Source organism: Squalius cephalus (assembly GCF_949319135.1).
Source record: "Squalius cephalus genome assembly, chromosome: 22".
In the NCBI taxonomy this organism is placed as follows: domain Eukaryota; kingdom Metazoa; phylum Chordata; class Actinopteri; order Cypriniformes; family Leuciscidae; genus Squalius; species Squalius cephalus.
In genome coordinates, this window is record NC_137143.1 from 12,464,580 (window position 1) to 12,483,081 (window position 18,502).

At 38.3% G+C, this 18,502-nt stretch overlaps 1 protein-coding gene across 2 annotated transcripts in view; it reads right to left on the reverse strand.

The window, feature by feature from the left end:
• The window catches only part of gdf11 (growth differentiation factor 11), a 281,688-nt gene extending 264,437 nt beyond the window's left edge, over positions 1-17,251 (reverse strand). For both annotated transcript variants that reach the window (XM_079857519.1, XM_079857520.1), the window contains exon 1: positions 16,578-17,251. In XM_079857519.1, the coding sequence (XP_079713645.1) occupies positions 16,578-16,995 (418 nt within the window). In that variant the 5' untranslated portion in view covers positions 16,996-17,251. The remainder of the gene's footprint in view (positions 1-16,577) is intronic.
• Positions 17,252-18,502: the final 1,251 nt, after the last annotated feature.

The window sequence follows — 18,502 nt, forward strand, 5'->3', positions numbered from 1 at the left end:
GTGGAGAGCAACTGCGCGCGACTGCAGAATCCGACACGTGCGCCTTGCGGTCGCGAGAGTTTTTTGACATACGTCAGCATGACATCAGAGCAAGGCGGACCGCACTCGGACACATTTCTAACCGGCATGCATCTCGCGCTGATCACCGGTGATCGATTCTGCGCAGATTTTGCTCATCTCAAACAAGCCTCAAGATTGTCGCGCAGCTCTCTCCATCTCGAAAACGCCTGGCCGATATTTATCCGGTTTTATTCCTCCGTTTGTCACACAGTCTGCGTGTATCCGAATATGGACGCTTTCGTTTTGTTGGCACTTCAATACTCGCCAAAGAGTAATCGTGATCCATAACAGCTATAACCATACAGTCTATGGATAACGCTATAACCACCACTTCCGCATTTGACCATGTGATATTCCGGTGTGGTGGAACATCACATCAGAGAATGTAGACGGGCTCTGATCACATGGTCCACACCGGAAAAAAAGGATAGAGCGGACATTGCGTCACTAAGAGGCGACATTTCTTTTCCGGGACGGACAGTTATTTAAAATCGGAATTTCTCTGAAATAAAAAATCTTTGGAGACTTTTGAGATATTGTAAGTACACAACTGGAGGAAATATATCACACTGTGCAAGTTATTTTCGGAAATTTTATTACAAAATTGTCACATATTGGAGCTTTAAGACAAACCATGTGCAAATTAATCAGTCAACACCATTGCTGAATATTTTCTCCTTAAAACTGCAGTTTCCTTTCAGTCAGTCACGTTCAATGTAACGTCAATGTCACCGTCATTTTGGGATCTCGCCTAAGAGCCCAATCACCTTCAAGTGTAAACTAAACGAGCCAATGAAGATTGGCGTGCGAGATTTGCATCTCACTCTCCGCCCTGCAGCGTGGATATAAATAAGGAAGCTGGTGCAGTGCACATTTGCCTTTCACTTCGGAGCCAAGCAGTGCTTTCATTTTCTGTTCCAGTCTCCTGAGAGTGTGCTACTAAAGACGAGCATTCTTCAGGAAGAAGCCCTTTGTCCTGGTGTTGGTGGTACGGTGAGACAGTGGGTTCCGCAATCTCTACAGCCTGAGTCTGTCACAACAGGTGTTTTCACAGCTTTAGTTGCTGTTTATATAGCCTGCTGCGTGGCAGTTCAGTGAGAGTGAACTCACACTACTTGCACTTTTCCCAGCAGTTGTGCCGCGGTTATCCCCTGTGTGCTTCAGCACTAAAAATAGTTATTTTCCTGAAAGAGCTTACACGGGTGTGACGTTGCGTCTTTTTTTAAGATGTCATTCCACCCATGTGTTTCTGGGTGCAGTCGTTTCCTGGCGCCGGCTGAAGGTCACAAGCACTGTCTCACGTGTTTCAGCATTCAGCACGCTGGGGCTGCCTTTGTGGATGACTCATGTTCTCACTGCGGGAACATGACCGTCTCTGTGTTACAGTGGAGACTCCAATACCTCAAGAGAGGTGGAGTCCTCTCACCTATACCCTGATGGTCACCGTAATTTTGCCAAGTAAGACATGTTCCTGGATCAACATATTTTGTTGATCCTGGAATAACATTCCTGTCCCAAAATTTAGTCCTTACCCTATCCTCACCCCTAAACCTAACCCTATCCATAACTTTTCCCTAAAATCAGAGGGAAATGATGGGTGAATAACACTGATGTTGAAGCACCTCACCCTGGGTCTAAGCCTAAACTTGACATAAACTGTAAACTTGTCCCTCAAATCTGATTGGTTGATTGGAAAGTTGTTCCAGGATCAACATCACATTCACCATACCCCGATCTAGTTCCTCTTCTGGCCAGAAGAGGGCTACTTCGACGAATAGCCAGGGTGATTTGAGGATCATAGTGAGGGCTTCCCCGTCGAGTCAATCTCCATGGGCCCCTCACTCCTCTAACACACCGCAGTCAGTGGAGCTTCCGAGTGAGCGTGCTGGTCCTTCTCATGGGGGGCCAGTCATTTCATTCGGGGCTCCCCCTGATAACTAGATGTCGATTGCTGCATCGGAGGGTGAGCTGATGTCTTCTGGGGATGAAGACTCGGCTGCATTGCTCCCTTCGGGGAAAGGACCGTTGCCAAAGCCTGACCTGGAGCTGACGGCTATGCCCAAAACCGATCTGGTACCTCATCCACCCTTACTATCCTCAATGGAGGAGCGGCCATAGGGTGCGTGGACATTCCCCCAGTGAAGCACGCTGTTGCGATGCAGTTGTGTCCTAAAAGCGCTTCCTGGCAGGGTGTTTCAGGTCATCCATCCAGGGCCTGTAAGTTCTCGTCTGTTCTCACAGGCAAGGCTTACAGAGCCACTGGACAGGCTGCGTCCTCCCTACACGCCATGAATCTCCTGCTGGTCCACCAAGCCAAGGAATTAAAGCAGTTGCACGAGGGTAGGACTGATCCAGAGCTATTTCAGGAGGGGCGCACTGCGATGGACATCGCCCTATGGGCGACTAAAGTCACTGCGTGCACACTGGATCAGAAGATGTCCACACTTGTGGTCTAGGAGTGCCATCTTTGGCTGAACTTCGGCAACAGTTCTCCGCTGCACAGAAACAGACGGAGGCGATTAAGCACATCCTGCCATGACGGCCAGCTGCTGCTTCCACGCTGCCGTCTGCTGCGTTCGCCTCCACTCCCGCTCAGCCCAAGCAGCAGACAGACCGCCCAGCCCGTCCAGGCCGCCAAACTGAGTGCCAAACTCAGGGCCAAACAACTCTGAGACGGGTGACCCAAAGACGGAGGAGAGAGCTTTTCAGGAGATGGTGCCCGCACCACTCCCTCCCCTGGACGAGGGCCGGGGGGAGAATCTTGTGTTCAGTTTACTTTTTTTTCCAACGCTAGCCCCACAGCCAGCAGTACCCAAAACTTCAATAAAAGAGCAATTTCCTTTGTCTTTGGGTCCCAAGAGAGCGCGGTTGGCGGTGCACGACGCAATGCCTTGCCACCCTCGACCCCCTTTCTTATCGCCAGCGGGCAGCAGTGTGTACTCCGAGGCCGCTGTGAAGCGGTCTCCCACACCCTCTGCTCCACCTAACACAACACCTAACACGTTTGCTAGATTCTATAGTCAAGTCAAGTCAAGTCAAGTTTATTTATATAGCGCTTTTCACAACATAGGTTGTATCAAAGCAGCTTCACAGTAATAAATAAAAACAATACATCAATGTTTGTTTATAGTGGAACGTCCACGTTTGGTAATGCTGATCAATGGTATCGTTGATTGATTAATTCAATTAAATATCCCCAAATATCCCCAACTGAGCAAGCCAAAGGCAACAGCCTTTGCTATAGCCTTTGCGTAGAGCCGGTATCCTCCCGTGTACTTGCCATTGCCTGTAAACACCTTAGACCCCGCTTAGTATCGGCTTGCTGCGCCACTCCCCTCCTATGGACTGGATACATGCACTTATTTACTCCAGTAGAGTTCCCCAGTTTGGCGAACCCTGTTGAGTTTCTCCACCACCCTCAGCAGTCGGACATGGCGGAGCCTATCAGGACTAACACTTGTGTGCTCTGGTGGAACCTGTGCTAGGCTGGGTGCCATATGTTGTGATCGCTACGGCGATCCCATATGTGTATTTTTCCACGGTACGGCTCCCTACAGTGAGCCCATGTCTTTCCCTTGGCAGAGTCTGCTCTGCCATCCCTGCCTGTGTTGATTCCCTGCTATCTGGGCCGGAGCCACCTCAGAGACATTCCATATGTTGCACTGCCCTATTTGGCCAGTCCATAAGTGTTATTCCACATGATACCTCCCTATGGGCATCTTCCGCAGCGTTCCCTTTCCCCTGAAAAGGGCACGCTTTCCCAGTGTTATCCAATAGTCTCACTGAGTGGGTCATGCAGAACAGCAGTGATAGACACTCTCTCTGCGTAAGCCCTGTCCCATCCTCCACCCCAAGTGTTGCGGGAGGATTAGGAGGCTTAAGTAGGGCGCTGGAAGCGTGGCGCTTTGTTTCTCTCCTATTTTAAATTAAGTTAAGACTATCACATTCAAAGGTTTAGAACTATGTTATTTTTTTAAAGAAAACTGAAGTAGCATTTAATTTGTCAAACATATGTTTGAAATGCTGCCAGTATTTCAGTCTCCAAAAAAATCATTGTTACATAATCCTTAAGAAAACTTTGTAATATTATGATATTTTTTACACCGTAAAATTTTCTTGTACAGTTTCAAGTCAAATTTTGGTTTTAGAAATGACCAAACACATCTATATAGAAACTCAGATTTCTATTGTTCTTTTGCAAGATGAAGGCTATTTCATTTACTGCTGTCTGGAAAAAAAAAAGAAACAAATCTGGATCTAACCAAGATAAAGAAATAAAGTGAATGGCACAGATCACAACAACATCTAGATAATACAACAGAGTATCTAGTTTGAGAAACTGATGCAAAAAGAAGAAAATAAATTTGTACATTCTACTCTTCAATAAATATTGAGGTATTGTGGGAACTTCATCAAATATGAAATTAAAATTAAGCAGTGCTAAAAAGACAATAGTGTCATTACTCAACTCAAGTCAGTTCAGCTTAATAACTGTGAAAAGTTCAATTTTGTAGCAAGTTCAATTAGGCTATAAGCAACTCTACAGGCAATAGTTTTATTATTATTATTATTCAGCTTCAGTCAATTCAGTGTGTGTTATATTCCTTTCAATGTATTTGTAGTCTTCAATGATTCTGGAAGCTTCTTGCAAAATCATACTTTTCACAGGCCTTGCTTTAAGCTCTTAGCAACAAGTTCAGAGATTCTGTCAACAGTGACAGAGACCATGGCAAACATACCATGCTGCCTGTCTCTTTAACTAAAGATTAGTTAGAAAGAAATAGATAGATAGATAGATAGATAGATAGATAGATAGATAGATAGATAGATAGATAGATAGATAGATAGATAGATAGATAGATTAGTTAGAAAGAAAGAAAGAAAGATTAATTAGAAAGAAAGAAAGATTAGTTAGAAAGAAAGAAAGAAAGAAAGAAAAAAAGAAAGATTAGTTAGAAAGAAAGAAAAAGAAAGAGATTAGTTAGAAAGAAAGAAATATAGATTAGTTAGAAAGAAAGAAATATAGATTAGTTAGAAAGAAAGAAAGAAAGATTAGTTAGAAAGAAAGAAAAATATATAGATAGATTAGTCAGAAAGATAGATTAGTTAGAAAGAAAGAAAGATAGATTATTTAGAAAGAAAGAAACATAGATTAGTTATTGTCATAGAAACATGGGGGTGGTCTCATTTGACTCGGGTCAGCAAACAGCCAATGATGAATCACCTCAACACTTCCTAGCCCCTCCCTAGCAACCATTGTCGAGCACCTTAGCAACCAAAATCCAAAGAGGGATATCTTCCATTCTGAATGTCACAGAGGTATGGGAGTTGGTTTATATCATTCATACTGACAAGAAGCCTTTGGAATTTCATCATTGGTAGCTGCCAAGCCACTCCCTAGCAACCAAACAGAGTACCCTAGCAACCAAAATCCAAAGAGGGATATCTTCTATCTTCCATTCTGAATGTCACAGAGGCATGGGAGTTGGTTTATATCATTCATACTGACAAGCAGCCTTTGGAGTTTCATGATTGCCAAGCCACTCCCTAGCAACCAAACAGAGTACCCTAGCAACCAAAATCCATGGTATTATTAGCAATAATATTATTAGCATGTTGCTAGCATTATTCTAGCATGTTTTTAGCAAAAGCTAGCATGATTAGTGTGTAGGTAGCATGATTAGTATGTTGTTAGCATGATGCTAGCATATTTGAACAAGATGCTAACATGAATAGCATGTTTGCTAGCATGTTTGTAGCAAGAAGCTAGAATGATTAGCATATAGCTAGTATCATGCTAGCATTATTAGCATTTTGCTAGCATCATGCTAGCATTGTTAGTATCATGCTAGCATGTTGCTAGCATGTTGCTAACATGGTTTACCATGATTTACCATAGTTTACCATGATTTACCATTATTTACCATAGTATACCATGATTTACTATAGTATACCATGATTTACCATGTTCAAGTATGATTTACTATGATTCTAGTATGATTTACCATAGTTTACCATGATTTACCACGATTTACCATAGTTTACCATGATTTACTATAGTAAGGGGTGGTGTGGCGCAATGGATAAGACACATGCCTTTGGTGTGAGAGACCCGGGTTCGAATCCACTGTGAGACACCAATGTGTCCCTGAGCAAGACACTTAACCCCTAGTTGCTCCAGAGGCGTGCGACCTCTGACATATATAGCAATTGTAAGTTGCTTTGGATAAAAGCGTCAGCTAAATGAATAAATGTAAATGTATACAATGATTTATCATGTTCTAGTATGATTTACTATGATTCTAGCATGATCTATCATAGTTTACCATGATTTAGTCAAAAGAGCCAAGCCCCATCTCTATACGATGTTTTGATGCAGAGATATACGTTTTGCTAAACGGTTGTTAGGGTACTCTGTTTGGTTGCTATGGAGTTGCTTGGCAGCTGCCAATGATGAAACTGCAAAGGCTTCTTGTCACTATGAATGATATGAACCAACTCCCATGCCTCTGTGACATTCAGAATGGAATATATCCCTCTATGGATTTTGGTTGCTAAGGTGCTCGACAATGGTTGCTAGGGAGGGGCTAGGAAGTGTTGAGGTGATTCATGATTGGTTGGTTGCTGCCCCGAGTCAAACGAGACCACCCTCGTGTTTCTATGACACTTCTATCCGGAGATATCCCAATGATCTCTTTCAATGAAAGTCTATGGAACTTGTTGCCGAGGTGCTCTAAATGCTTGCTAGGGTGTGGCTTGATAGCTTCACAATGATCCTGAGAGACTGATTGGTCGTCTGAGTAAAATGAGCCCACCCCCTTGTCTCTGTGACACTGTGATCCAGAGCTATGTTCAATACAAAATCCCTATGCAATTTACCATAGTAGGAAAAACACATGCATTTCATGGGCCGTCCTACACCATAGTAAGTCAATGGGGCAACTTTGGGTAGCTCCTGCCCCCCAGGGGTGCAACTTTTACCCCATTGTGAGGTATGTTCTTACAGAGCCTGTCAGCCTCTACAAATGTGGTAAATCACACGTTTCTGCGAAATCGTCACTCTGAGCTATGACTCGTCAAAGTTTGAAGTACAAAATCAGTAAGTTGGCTTGAAAAAGCCAACATAATAAGTTTAAATAGGATTTCAGTAAGTTGGCTTTCTCAAGCCAAATTAATAAAGAGATTGTAAAACGAATTCATATGAATTGAGTGGTTTAGTCCAAATTTTCTGAAGAGACATGATCACTTTATATGATGAACAGATTTAATTTAGGCTTTTATTCACATTTAAACATTGATCAAAGAACATAAACAGAAGCTCAACCGAACCTGCTTGACGTGCGTGAACAAACCTCTTGTGGAAGCTCAATTGTGCTACATAACACATGAGAATGAACCTCATTAGCACGTCATGCGGACATGCTTGAGCTTCTGTTTACCATAACTGATGTGTTCGTTGATGAATATTTCTATGTGAATAAAAGCCTAAAATAAGTCTGTTCAGTGTATAAAGCAATAGTGTCTCTTCAGAAAATTTGGAATAAACCACTCAATTCATAGGCATTAGTTGTACAATCTTTTTATGAACTTTTTGAAGCGTCAAAGTGCTAGTTGCATAGTTGTCAATGGAAAGACAGAAATCACTCACAGATGTCATTAAAAATATCTTAATTTGTGTTACGAAGATAAACAAAAGTCTTACAGCATTGGAACGACAATGTAGGTGAAGTAAATGATGACGGAGTTTTCATTTTTGGGTGAACTAACCCTTTAAGCCCTGAAGATTGTTATTCCATTAAATATATCTACATTGTCTTCTGATCTATTAAAGCTCCAATTGTAGTTGATAAGCAGTATTTTGATATATGTTGATTACAGATAGTTTGATGGTAAAGGCTGATGCTCTGTGGTGAAATGAATATGCTTTTAAAAGCAAAACAAAAACATTATAAATAATGACATTTAGTTATCTGGTACTGAATGATGGATGGGGGAGGGGATAAAACTATTTCACACTTAAATGTCAGAATTTTGTTAAAAATTCAGTAATGTTATTACCTGTTGTTATAGTTTTTTGAGTGGTATAGCTAGGTCAAAATTTTATTTGCATGCATTATATTCATATTTTCTTTTCTTAATTTTCCAAATATCAACTAAACACATCAGGGGATGTGTGTGCTAGAGAGCTCAGACTCTGGATAAATGTGGCTCAAGGGTATCCCTGTGCACCTCTGCAAATTAATCATTCTGACACATTCACGACCCTTCTAATAAGACAGGGGCCACAAAGCTCCCCACCCCGCCATCCCAGCCTATGCCGCCTCACTCCTTCTTTGTTTGGCCCCCTTATCCCAGGAGATCGGAGAGCATAAGTGGGGGAAGGACACGGGACAGAGGAATGGTGTGTGTTGGGAAAATGGGGGGTACAGACTGCAAGTGACACCCTCATTCAGAATACTCCTGGGGGACAGAGCCAGGCAGAAGACTCATATCACAGTTTTAGCAGCGCAGCCCCCCCACGCTCAACAAAAGCATGTCCTACATGCTCCCCATAATAATAGGGTATTTAGCTAGTGTACTAAAAGTGTAAAAGTGCTCATTGCATTCATAAAACAAAAATAATACATATACAAAAGTGCAGATATGAGATTGCTTATGAGCATGCTCATGCAGACTCACCATGTATTAAGGGACACATTGGAACCACCAGGATCAAGAAACAGTGATTAAGGTAATTAAGAGCACAATCTTACAGTTGATTGTACATGAAACTAGAAACTAAAACCATATTTAAAAACTATACACACAAAAAAGTGTCTTGATACAGGACTATTTCTGAAATTAAATATGCACAACAGCAGTATAAACAGACAAACAAATATCTTGACAGATGGCTGATCCATAGGCTCCAAAATTCTATGCAAATCTTGCAGATTTGTCACAATAAGAATGATAAGAGAACTGACTATAGTTTCCCTAAACTATAAACCTAATTAAAATGTTGTGCAATAATGTGTGTTTTAAAGGTTTACATTACATACCACAGTAGTCTGTTTAATTTTGTACAGTGCTTTTCCCTGTCTATTACCTAAAAACAGAAAAAGGAAAACTCGGTTTATATCTGTGCGCTTGTATAAAACAGCTATATGTAGTTTTAGTTTCACATGCTATCTAAGATTTATTTGACTGATTTATTAAACAGGGCCATCTGAGCAATATGGTGCCATTACAATAACCCAGATGTATTTAGAGTTAAAAAAAAAAAAACACATTAAAATGTCCCCACAAACATTTTATTTTTTATGAATAAAAACACTTATACAATCTATTAAATACTGACAATTTTGTTTACTCAAAAATGTAGATATATTATAGTTTGTTCGACATTTACATTTACTTTTTTTGGTCAGAACATTAATAAATGTTTTATGCATAACTCTAAATATTCTTAAAAATTCTATATTAACTGATGAGTCCAAAGCTGTCTAAAGACTGCTGATAAGACTAAAGCTTGATATATGCATGTGTGCCCCCATTTCAGTTTCCATTTAAAAAAAATAATAATAACATCTAAGCCATAACCTTTTCTTCTTCTTTTTTTTTTTTTTTTTTTGTTCCCCTTTGGGTCACAGATCATTGTTGTGGCCTAATTTTAAATGGCAATCTGTCCAAATAAATAATTCATGAAATGAATTAATTTATATTCATGTTTGCTGACATTATTTTTCTTTTTGGCACCGAAAATTAGATGACTGACAATGAAAAAGGGGGCATCTTCTGACCTCTGTGGTCCTAGTTTTCTCTCTGTATATCCCATATGTGATGGTGCATATTTTCCTGATATTACTCAACAGAGATGCTCAGCATTGTTGAATTACCCCAGCCCTAAAGTGTTTTTTATTAAGAAATAAAATAAATAAATAAATAATAGCTGCAATTCACATTTCTCTGGCGGCTGTTTATCATGTTTATCAACTTGTTTTTCACACTTAAAATGGTTTTCCACAGCTCACTGTAAATCCTTGGTTTGTCCAGAGTTTGCTTTATACATCTGGTATAACGCTATTATTTGCCAGCCTGGTCGCATTGTTAATATGTAGGTATCAATATGTAACATTTTCAGGTGCAAAACATACATTTTTGTAGATGCTGAAATGTACAATGTGGACATATTGACAACATTTAAAGAAAGGTAAAATATTTACCAATCTTTTATATCATAAAGATAGTTGTATAATTTACCTTTTACCATTTTATAGATAAATTGTAGATCCCCTAACCCTACCCCAGAAAGCAAACACAACCATTTTATATAAAAAAATATAAAGTGGACAGAAATGCGTAGGAAAATGACACTTTTAGTAACAATATAGCATTAAAAAGATATTTTGAGCTGCTAATCCCACTCCTACCTCTAAATCTACCCATAACCATTTCATAAAAATATTTAGAAATGGCCTAACAGACAGACAAGTGGAATCATAATAATACATTTTTTGCAAAAATGTCAAAAGCGGTACCAAAAGTAGTTGACGATAATGTGTTGCAGTCGCAGTCCATTCTGGTGGAATAAAATAGTTTTGTATGCAGTACAGAGCAGAATTTAAGTAATGGCTGAAAATCTTATCTCCATCCACTCTGTGAAGTTTATAATTCAAATGCACATCACCCAAAACACTGCCTGTCGCAATCTGTGATGAAGCAGATGACAGTCAATGATGTGCTGTGTCCCAATTCGCATACTATCCATCCTAAATAGTATTCGAAATTAGAATTAGTGTGTCCCAAATCATAGTATGTTTAAATGAGTAATCCAAAGATACCCAGATATTCTACTTTTTCCGGTTAGAATCCGAAGTGCAGATCCATGCACACTCTAATGGCTAATACTGCCCACAACACATTGCGTGTTGGACGAGGATTAGATTAGAACTACAAGCACGGATAAAAACTTGTCACCTTGGAATTGTAAGGTTCTATCTGACATTTTGTCAAAATTGAGTTATTCACATAATATTATTCTGTGACAACTTCTTTTCATTATGTGATTTATTTATTTTTAAGTACATTTTGTGACTTTTTTTAATAAAGCTAAAAACGGTCTATCCACAAAGGAGAATGCCAAAACTTTGAAGCTAGTGTATGTCAAAAGTGCTCAGAATGCAGATAGAACCTTATAATTCCAAGGTGGTGAACTGTTAAAAACTACAAACATGGCGGATGTGCAAGTCCAACAGTTAAGTAGAGAGGTTTATGGTGCATTCATATGTTAAGTCATGTCGAAAATATCATATTTACGAGTTGAACGCACATGAACACCACCACAAAGTAGTAAATATGAGTGGGAAGCTCTGGATTTTCTTTAAGCCCTGATTTTTCCGATTTGGGGGTGTGTCAATGAGAAACATGGCGGAATTCCACAGTATTAGGTAATTAGCAGTGACATTGTCAAGCTTTTTTATTTACAACAAAATAAACTAATTCCTGCACAAAATGTAATAGCATTGTCATAAAACAATATAATATGTAACAATAAGTTTACAGTGGCTTCATAAATTAATTAAAAACATTAAAAAGCAAAACACACCTGATACACATTCTTTGTTCTTTGTTTTCTAGAAGTAGAGTTTAAAAACCGTGCTGTATTTTTGTGTAGTTAAATAAGGTACACCGCCATCTTGCTCCAACGAAAGTGACTTGACGTACCTCGTAAACATGACTTCCCACGAGGACTTGAATGCACCATTAGATAAGGGGCTTTGAGTGATTAATTATCAGTATCTAACCTGGCGAAAATACATTTATTCAATGTTATCCACATTATACTTTATCTGAAACATCATTGTGAACTTATAATGATACGTTTGGCAACTAGATTTTAAATGCATTATTATGCAAATTGCAAACACATGAGGAGAGTTCTCTGCATGAAAGACCCACAACTGGCAGATCAACGTGCTACTACATTTCTCTCCAATACGGTAGGAAATTAAATTGAACTGAACGTAGAGGATTTTATCTGCAAATTCGTCAATATTGTATTATATTATTATTTATACCTTTATTATATTATTACATTTATACAATTATATTTAACTCTGCTGGCCATTGAGAGGACACTGGTCAAATCACTGGAAAAGATGCCTATATGGTGCGACAGGGTCACAGAGCATTTTCTTGAAAAGGAACATATAGAATTTATGTATATATATATGGACATTTTTTATGATGTATGCCGAAAATGAGCTTCCCCTCTTTGAAATGTTACATAACTACCCATCTAGGGTTGGTAGTACATCCTCAGACGTAACAGAAAGACCAGCAGCCGCTGGTCTTTCACTGATATATATATTTAATTTTTTTTTTTTTTTTTTTTTTTGTGTTTGAAATAAAAGTTTGTAATGTTGTGATTCATCTTTGAAAATTGGTAAAATAGTCTGCCTTGTTTTATTATATTTATTATATTATTACTTATTATATTTTTTATATTATTATTAGCAATAATTAAAAAATAATTCTTAAAATAATTTAAATATATTATTATTAGTAGTATTATTATACTTTATTATATAATTATTTATACCTTTATTATATTATTACATTTAGACAATTATATTTAACTCTGCTGGCCATTGAGAGGACTCTGGTCAAGTCACTGGAAAAGACGCCTATATGGTGCGACAGGGTCACAGAGCATTTTCTTGAAAAGGAACGTAGAATTTATGTATAAATAAATGGACAATTTTTATGATGTATGCCGAAAATGAGCTTCCCCTCTTTGAAAGACCAGCAGCCGCCACTGATATATATATATATATATATATATATATATATATATATATTTTTTTTTTTTTTTTTTTTTTTTTTTTGTGCTTGAAATAAAAGTTTGTAATGTTGTGATTCATCTTTGAAAATTGGTCAAATAGTCTGCCTTGTTTTATCGGACAACAAGACTGTTAACGACTATAATGAGAGAAAGAACTACAATTTTTATTTTTAGTGTTTCACATTTAACCGCATATTTAAACACATTCCTGGAAAGTCTGGAATTTCTGGATACTCTCTAATGGACTATGATGCTGCTTGCAAATTACCAGACAATACCCAAAATGCCCTCTTCCTCAACAATCCCAATGCACGAGAAATGTATAGTGAAATATACAGCAAAAGCATTTCTCCAAATGTCAACTATAATAGTGCCTCAATTTCATCACCATCAAAATATATATTATATTTTGAGTTGTCAGTATATATGTACATTATTTTTTACTTAAAGAGCTGTATTTATTATGTTCAAATATACAGTTTTATATGTTGCATGTGATGACTTCAGTACCTGCTTGTCTGGGTCTGGAATTGCTCCAGTAGGGGAGGAGAAGCATTGAACCGTGGGAAGAGGAAAGAGAATGAATGAAAGAAAGAGAGGCATTCTTGAGAGAGCAGTGAAATTGTACCCAGGGTATAATAGACTTCAGTTCCATTGAACGTTTATTAGCCCCCCCCCCCCACACACACACACACACACAAACACACAATTTTTTTTTTTACTACACTTAGTGTTATTTCTACAGCACTTTAACTTCTTCACTTTTTATTTTTATGTTTACAAAACAGGAAATGAAAAGTTTTCAACACGAGCTTGCTTTCTTCCTTTATTCTATCCCTCTTTCATCCTCTTAGATGAACAGGAAAGAATGAAAGTAGTCTCAGACACAGGTGTTCACATGGTTAATTAATAGTAAAAAAAAAAAAAAAAAAACCTTCCCACACACTTCCCATTGATCAGAGGATGGTCGGACAACCGTCTTGTCTTTTTAGCATTCTCTCTCCTAATGTTTATGGTTCCTGCACCTTCAGGAAATTACCCTTTTATAGGGTCAACACAATAAAAGACCTTTGGGTTTTTTTCTAGTTGGGAGTGGTTAGTGGGTTAGTGTTTGTGAATGTGTGTGTATATAAGTCTGCATGCGACTTTGTGTGTGAGAGAGAAAGAGACATTTTAGGTGGGGGAGGCAGCATTTGGTAGTGTTGTTTAATCTCCTACCCATCCTTTTTGACATTTTAGGTGGGGGTAGTAGTGTTTAATCTACTAGTTCTCTTTTGCGGTCAAAGAAAAAGACCTGAAGAGGTTAATTGGCTCCTCATCCAATATATCACATTGCTGTGAACTCTCTGACCCTTCTTGTCAATAGGAGGCCTTTTCCTCTCTGACTTGATGAATGTGTTTCTTTGGGAGTGTACTACAGAGTAAAATATTTGTGGAACACAAAGAGAAGTTATGGCCATTTAAATTTTATTTCTGTGTTAAATCATCCTCTTATAACTTTCAGGCCATTAGCAGAGCATTGTGACCACCGTTTGGAAATGTATTTTAGCACATTGTAATTAGTTAAACAAGTCAGTGAAATCAATGTAGAAGGGAGGTTGGTAGGTGATTGTGTGGGAGGGGGGTTGAGGGTGTAAGCCGACAAATTACTGACAAAAAAACAAACAAAAAAAACACTGACTGTTATGAAAGCACTGACAAGGGAGGAAGATATGTTCTAAATAGACAGGTGACAAATGAGTTCCAAGGGTTGATTTTCTACTCTTGCCTGTGCACAGTCAAATTCAGAAGAGAGGCAGAGCAAAACCTATCAGTGCAACATTTAAACACAATATCCACCACAATATCTGACACCCAAAATATAAGCTGGTAACACTGGGGAAATCTTATTTTAATACTTGGCACTTCCCATTGCACTTACTAGAGAAGCAATGTTTTGAGTACGGTGTCTATTTCACAATTGAATATCGTAATTTGATATGTACTATTTTATTAGTCACTTATTTTTGGTGGTTTGAGTGCATATGTTTAAACAAAGTGATTGGGAGATGATCAAGAATACAATTATGGTAGAGGGAAGCAGAAAAAACAAGGATTGCTGAAAAACAATGAAAAAAAAATGATATACTGTAACATTTATAGATATACTGTAAAAACTACAAAGTATCAAAATGTTAAAATCAAAAATCAAAAGATTGTTTAATTTGTATGATATTCAATTTATGAACAAAGTGAAAACAAATATTTCTGTATTTTATAGGTATAAGATTAACTAATTCTAAATTGAACTATTAGACATGTATAATCCCTGTAGGACATCAAAAGAAGTTGAAGGGTAGGCTAAAATTAATTTAAAATAAATAAATAAATAAAACTCTAATAGTCCCTATTGAGATTTCCTTGAATTGATATGTAGACATTAATCCAACACAACAAGGCTTCTGTTAAAGATTACACTACAATATCCAATAGAACAAGAATCCTCTACATAAACTAAAACAGAACAGAAAGATGACTGGAACTACAATATAACTTATAAGACCTTAAAATTTAAGTTACATTTTCAAAAAGTAAGTGCTTGCTTTTAAATACATGGGCAAATGCAATCGTTGAACCATCCTGGTATAAAAGTCAGTTTTTCATGCTGCTCTCATACTGCACAGCTACAACAATTATCTCTGACAACAAAATTTATAAGAGGCATCTATGAGCTCTGCAGCCGTTAAATGATCATTTATGTGATTCGTCCCCTGAATGTCAAGCGTGTTCATTGTGCCAGCGTGAACGTGGGCTGTGTGACAATCAACGCAGAGGTTAGTTAGGGGAACACAAACCTATCTTTGTTCAGTCTGGTCAGAAAAAAACGGATTATTTGCTTGGCTTTTCATGTGCCTTGTGCGGAATACATTATGTGTGTAAATGTTGTTGAACCCCGGCTATTCTCAGCGGAAAGGTCACACACTCCCCTCGACCCAAAACTCCTCCACGGGCTTTGTGTCCCCACTGATGTGAAAAAACGGGCTATGCCTATAAACTTCACATTTAAAAGGCAAGTGCTGTCGTATGGCACTGCTGCTTATTTAGGGGAAACAATAGTATTTTGGGACACTTTTTCTAGCAGTCTAACGGCAGGAGAACCTGCTTGTTCTGACACATCTGCTTTAAAGCGCATCATTTAGGCTATAACAACACATGGCTACTGCTCTTTATTTTTAACATAATTTAGTAGGCTATAATGTGTTCGAACGTGGTTACATTCAGCGCATCTGCCTGTCATGACTTAAATTACATTGTCATTATTGAATTATTACACGGACACCGGCGCAACCAAGTGAAGACAGCATTCAAAATGATTAGCGGTCACTCATAGATTACATTTATATATTTGTAGGCTATATGTGTAAATATCTTTGTATAAATAATAAAATACTTAAAAAATATTTAGACATAGGCTACTTTTGTGCACTGTATTTTTTATGAATCCATGTCTTTCATGACCACCTACACAACTGTCGCTTATACCATATTTAAATAAATAAAAGGCAATTTGACACTACTTTTAAATAGTTGCGTAGTCTATAAATTCACATTTAAAGGAAGCAAAGAACACTGAGCGTGTTTTCGATTAAACTGTCATTATTTTAAGCAGTATAACTTAAACAACTTAACAAATTTAAGTTTTGTAACTCACGCTCTGAGGCCATGGTGATGACTGACTCGGTGGTGGCGTGATACTCATCGGTGTCCATGAAATCATCTAGGGAGGATGCGTCCCCCTGGAAGTCATGATGGTCCAGGAGCTGTTGCAGCGGAGGTGCTTTGGGAAGAAGCTGATTAACCACCTCTCTGCTGATGTTGGGCGCTTGTTTTAAGCGCAGTTTGCTAAGGATTTGTGATTTGATTGTTTCCAGCCGTAAGACTTTGCTCTGTTCTCTCCAAACGCACGCGGAACACTCAGGAGAGTCCACATCCTCCACATCAAAAAGAGAGACTCCAGCTTCCGAGGACATCTCGCTCACTGGGGGCAGAAAGAGGTCCGGCTCATCGCTCCCGGACAGTCCCAAAGAAATAAGAACCGTTAAGCACAATAAAAAGTTATACCTTGTCATGATGTTAAATGGTCAGGACCAAAGGTTTTCCTCGTGGCTTTGCGAGACACTGTTGTATTTATCTTGAGAAATGTTATTCGAGTAACGAATTAGCTATCTAAAACAGGAATAAAGACGCTTTTCAGGAGATGATGTATTCCATTTTATACGGACAAAGCGACGGCTATAAAAAAATATAAAAATAAAAAACGTTCCTTAATGCATTTCTATTTGTGTTTTCAAATATTTTTACCAGCTACCTGCTTCACTGTTGATACCTAAGCATGTCTTTTTCAACTGTACAAATGCGGCTAACAGCCCCCTTTATATATCGCTGCTGCCTAGTGGCGTAATCCGTCTGTATTGGCTAACATTTCAACAAAAGGCTCACAGGTTTGCCACTAAATCTAGAGAGAGAGAGAGAGAGAGAAAGAGAGAGAGAGAGAGAGAGAGAGAGAGAGAGAGAGAGAGAGAGAGAGAGAGAGAGACCTTTAACACACCTTTATTTATAATAACACTGTATAGACATACCACAACCAATATAGCAACCTTTATATTTACAAATATAATAATTAATTAGAAAAAGAAAAAGAACATGCAATATAATAAATAAATAAAATCTCATACACATGTCTATCTTCTCAAATGTACATGCATACGCATATATACCCACACAAAAACTATCATAAATTTAGCAAATTATTGAATACAATTTTACAATCCTCATTTAAACTTTTTATAATAGTCACAAAAACTCATCATAAATTTAATAGCAGCTCATTTTTATGATCCACTGTGCACAAAACATAATTCAAAGCCCAAATTTCAATAAATCTGTACAGATTATTCGTCAGTTTAAAGTGCCCCTATTTGGAGTAGTTTGGAATTCTAATCTATTTTCATGAAGTTCACACATCACAATTTACTACATTTGCATAATGCTCGCCTATCTTCTGCGTGGACAGGACATCTTGCTGTAGCTCGTTCATGTGGATATCCTGTTGTCAAGACGCTGTGCTCTCCGCTGTGAAAGTAAATTCGGTTTATTTTCACTTCCAAAGGATGAGGCTGTGAAGAATCTGTGGTTAAAATTCATCTTTATCAAGATACCACAGCAGTATAATCCCAAACCTTAGTCCCTTCATTTTACTAACGACTGCTTCTCAAATCTCGGAGTTTAATGCGGGATTTGCAAAACACTTGCTCTTGAAAGATGGGTCAGTACCCAGTTTATTTGGACCAATTTGCTCCTTGGAATCCCAACCTGTATGTATGAATAATTATTGATGTATATTTTTTCTACCGGGTGTTCAAAATACTTTGTTTTGTGTTTTATATTGTGTAGGTCTCCTGCTAACTGGCTAACGTAAGATTTTGTAAACGTAGTCGTACATTACGACTGATTGGGATCACGCTTATTGGTGTGCATGAATTGTATCTCGCGTTCCGCCCTGCAGCGCGGGTATAAACACGGAAGCGGATCCACGCACCACTTGTTTTTCACTGAGGAGCCGAGCGGAGCCCGGAG